General features: G+C 48.4%; 1 protein-coding gene across 1 annotated transcript; it reads right to left on the bottom strand.

Moving 5' to 3' along the window:
- Positions 1 to 480: 480 nt before the first annotated feature.
- On the bottom strand, positions 481 to 4,492 carry skida1 (SKI/DACH domain containing 1). The gene has a single exon (XM_067486809.1). The coding sequence runs from the start codon at positions 3,983 to 3,985 to the stop codon at positions 1,520 to 1,522; it is 2,466 nt and encodes an 821-aa protein (XP_067342910.1). The 5' UTR covers positions 3,986 to 4,492; the 3' UTR covers positions 481 to 1,519.
- Positions 4,493 to 4,769: the final 277 nt, after the last annotated feature.

Genomic DNA, 4,769 nt, shown 5'->3' with positions numbered 1-4,769 from the left:
ATAGGAAATTATTAAAAATGTTCAGCTCAGATGAAAACAGTTGACCTGAACTAAAAATAGGACAACGAACAACTGTGGCTTCATGGAAATTTGCATATTATTAAAATCATTGGAAAGCAGAAAAACCACCATGGCATGCTGAGAAACTCACATATAAATGAATCATAATTATTCATATAGCAGTAAAATGAATGCAGTTTGGCCTTTGTGTCCACAAATTAAACATTTGTAGTGTGTGTATGTGCGCGCGTGTGTGTGTTTCAAATCAGCATCACTCAGACATCATTCCACAGGCTAGTCAGAAATCCCCAAAGCTGAAACAACACCCCGAACAATATCAAAGTGCAATGCATTTAAGCCTTTCTCATGTGCTTTGCCGCATTGTTTCTGGTTATAGTTAGAAGGTATTTCACGCCATTTTGGTGCTGTTTTCCCCATCGTGACTTCTGATTCACATCTCATTCATGACCTTTCATGCACATTGTCATTATTTCTGTATTTTACGTTTTCCTGATGGGAATAAAGACTCATTCGGGCACAAATGCGATGCTAAGGAAACCTGTAGCCAAGTGGACACGAGTCAAGTCTCTCTTGGTACATAACTTGCTAAGAAGGTCTAAGACATTATTTTTTTTTTTTTTATTTGATTGTCTGCATATAAGGCCTGTGTTGTGTCTGGGCCTGCGTTTGTGCACACATTTGCAAACCAAGATATACTCCGCAGAAATTGAAAAGAAGAAGAAAAACAAGACTGAAAACCAGATCATACGCACTCAAAAAAAACCCCACAACCACCAGGAATAAATTCCCGTCAAATCTAATAAAGGCTTGACTGTGAGCATGTATATAGACAGACATTAATAAACTAATTTTTAATTTTTCTGTGAGACTGAACATTTGGACACGTGGTGGCCAAGCTGATCACCATGACAGTCAGGAAAAAAGATTACACCATTGATATATAAAATATACCAAGTGGCACAGGGTGGGAAACCCTGATTCTTTTTTTTACCAAGTCAAACTTTCTCTTGGTTCCAGCAAAATAAACACAGCCTTACCCAAGGAATGATATCAGTTCTTTTAACCCCCTTTTCCTCTTTAAGACAAAGCACAGACCACAGAAACTCTGGTAACATACAATCCAACAGGTCGAGCATAGAAAAGCAAAGATGTAACAATTTAGTTCAGAAAAAAAAAATCAAGCAAACACAATAATGGTAACCTAACGTATTGCTTAAGGTTTAAAACACGTGTTTTAAAGCATAAATCCACCAGCGATGTCTCACAGTCCATATGAGGGCGTTTTATGTGGCTCCAAATGGGGAACTTGTAGGTTTTCCTCGATCAAACTTCAAAACAAAGCGGAATGTAAATCCATAGGGGGGAAAAGCACACAAAAAAACAACCACACACCGGCGGAGTTGATTGCAGTTTGGTGCGTTCACGTTAAGACTTAGACTGCGATTAGGTTGGAGGTGGACACGGTGAGGGCTTTTGTTTTTTCACTTTAAAAGGCAGCTCAGTATTTCCTAGTTCTCTGAGCGTGTGGGGGAGGGAGAATCTGGCCGCCTGGCTGCCACCTCCACACGGGGTGGGACGGAGGGGGAGGCCCGGGGCCCCTCAGCGAGTTCAGGGAGTAAGCAGGGCACAAATCCCCGTCACTGCCAACAACCAGGGACGGCGGGGATGGGAAATTTGCCATCAGGCTGAAAGGCGTTTTTACTGGCGATGCTACAGTACTGGCGTTGCTGCGTTTGCGTCTGCTCGGTAAATCCTCTGTGGACGCGTCCTCGCAGCCTATGGGACGAGAAGAAGAGGATGAGGCAGTCTTGTTGACCCTGGGCACATTCTGTTTTGTTTGCGTCCTAGAAACTCGAGCTTTCTTGCTCCCCAGCACCGGAGCTTTGCAACTTTTGTTCCTGTGCTCCCCCTCCTCGAAACACGGGGTGTCCTGGGTGCTCCTGCATTCCTGAGGAACACAGGGGGACCTGGGGGCCACATCAGGGCTTTTCTCTGTAGCTTTAATGCTGTTGAAAAAGTCCCCTTGTTTGATGGTTCCGCTGGGATATTGGCTATTGCTGATCTCGGCTTTATCTCCTTTACATTTGACTACAGTGGCCTGGCTCTGGTATTCATATTCATCACAGCTTTCCTCCACTTTAACTTTCACATTGTGGAGGTTGAAGGGTGGTGTCCTGGCTGTCCTGCCGCTGTCCGAGTGGGGGGCAGCGGTCACAGAAGGCTCCTCCGCCTCTGTCTTTATTGTTTTCAGTGGTGTGGGCAGTTTTAAGCTGGTGGCTTTCGTCTCTCTTTTGTCAGTACATTTGGGGAGCTTGGCGTCTTTGTCCTGGTCACAAAGTGCGCTCAGTTCCGGGGCGCATTTGGTGGGGTGCCCCGGTGTCCTGCGTGAGGGGTGAAAGGCCTTATTCCGATTGAGTCCCGGTGAATATGACGCCAAATCATCCACAGGGTCAACCCTGCTTTGGTCATCCTCCAAAGCCTCTTCCCTTTTGGACTCAGTGAAAAAATTCTCCCCTACACCAGAATCTGAGTTAAATTTGGGGGGCTGTAAGGGTCCCAGGTCCTTCCTACTTTGACTGCATATAAATTCACATTTTTGACGCTCCTGTCTACTCTCCCCTGTCTGTGAAGTGGCAAAATGGGACAATGTCCTCTGCTGTTTGTCTTGTTGTTGCTGGTTGTTGTAGTGAAACGTAGGCTGCAGGACCAAAGGTGCTTTACTAGTGTTGAGACTTTTGGCCAGGGAACCGACCCGGGCCCGTCTGAACCTGATGCTCTGGACCGAAACACGGCTGGAAACAGAACTTGAGTCAGACTGAGAGGAACTTTCCTCCTCGTCTGAGCTGACCTCTGAACTCTCTGACTGCGTTTCATCTTCATCCTTTCCCTCCTCCTCCTCCGAGCTCCCAGAATTGCTGGTGGTGGAGAAGCCTGAGCCAAAGTCCGAGTCCGGGTACGCCCGGTCTGAGTTAGTGCTGGACTCAGTGTCGCTGCTGTAACCCTCGAGGAAAGTCGGCTCAAGGTGGTGGCGATGATGCTGGTGGTGATGGTAAGGTCTAGGGTCAAGATAGAAATCCGGACCGAGGTGCAAAGCTCCAAACGAAGTCCCGTGACTGCTAGGAGATTTGGGTTGCACAAGCAGCACCGGCGGTACATGGTGGTGCGCGTGTCTGCTTCTGCTCCACGAGTGTCTAACGTCGTCCCTGCCGCCGCCCCCCTCTCGCCTCCTCTTCCTTTTGTGAAGTAGGTCGCCGGCTGAGCGAGAGAGCCTGGACTGAGCTGCTATGGCGGACTGAAGCACCACCGACTGTCGGCTTACCGCGCTCCTGAAAAACGAGTGCCTTTGGCTCAAAGTAACGCAGTTCCCTGCTATTTTCGCTGTTTCATAGTTTTTAAAGTGTTTGTGACTAGGTCTCGTCGCCGAACGGTAATCTCGTCCCTGGGTTTTGTGGTAAAATTGAGGTAGTTTGGAGTCGGTAAGGCAAGGAGTCAGCTCTCTCCTCCTGCTCGTTTTGTTGTGCAGTGTGAGAGTCTCCGGGACACCGTGCAAACTAAACCAAACTTTTTCCTTCCATAGCTCGGCGTCCGCACACAGGAGCCCCGAGGACGCATCACCACCACCGGGGGAACACGCCGCTTTCGCTTTCCTTTTGTTGGACCTTAACACCCGCTCCGTTTTGCAGGAGTAATACAGAGCCTCCACATCCTCTCGAGATATGAGAGTGCATTTAGCGGCATGGAAAGCTATAGAGTTTATTGCTTTAAGCTTCCGCAGCTCCTCCAGGTCGCAGTGGTGCTTCTTTACCTTCAGGTGGTCCATGCGTTTGTGCACCGTGGTGCGAGGGATGTTCTTCAGAAGGTCGGTGAAGACCTGAGACAAAGCAAACATTTGCTTGCCTTTGATGAGCAGGTATCCCAGTCTCACTCCTTGCATTTCCTCAAAGCCACACTCCAGGTCTCCCATGTTTTATGTGTCCGCTCCAATGTATTAATCCGTGTAGTCACTCAAAATATTATGGATTTACCAGTGACATGGGCCTGTGAGCTCAAGGCATCCTGCTCATACCTTTAATTCATCCCCACTGCTGCTGCTGCTGCTGCGTCATGAAAATGCAAACTTTGACATGCGGAGCTAAATAGTGCTGCCGGTGTCTAATAGGCTGAATGAGCCGACAGCATCCACTCGCCGCCTCTTGCCCCGGCCGGGCATGGTGGAGGAATGCGACGAATGCGTCCACCAAGCCTGGGCTGCTGCTACCTGCCTCTGCCGGTTCCACTCCCCTCTGGTCGGCAGTAGGACGAGGGGTAGGTGTACACCACTGCCTCAGCCAGAGGGATAAAATAACGAGAAGAGAGAGAGAGGGAGAGAGAGAGAGTTGTGAGGGTGGAGGGGAGGGAGAAAGAAAGAGAGCGAGAGAGAGAGAGACAGAAAGAAACAGAATAAGAGCTGAAATGCAGCTGCTAATCTGGCTGCTGGTTCAACCACAAATAAAATGACAGAGAGGGGAGGTGCACCAGACTGGAGACACCTTCATCAATTAATGCCCTCTGAGTCGACGCCCATTGGACGCCGCTGACAGGTGATGCAATAAAAATGGATATTCCATCCCCACCCCCTCACACACCCGACCATTCCAATAGTTTACAATTGTGCCCATAGTCCCCGCTGTTTGAGTAAATAACCTAGTTATGAAAAGTTCATATTTAAATAGGTGAATAAAGAGCCTGAAAATCCGCCCAGTACGTGG

The sequence above is a fragment of the Channa argus genome, chromosome 19 (assembly GCF_033026475.1).
Source record: "Channa argus isolate prfri chromosome 19, Channa argus male v1.0, whole genome shotgun sequence".
NCBI classification, from domain to species: domain Eukaryota; kingdom Metazoa; phylum Chordata; class Actinopteri; order Anabantiformes; family Channidae; genus Channa; species Channa argus.
This window is presented reverse-complemented; position numbering and strand designations above follow the sequence as displayed.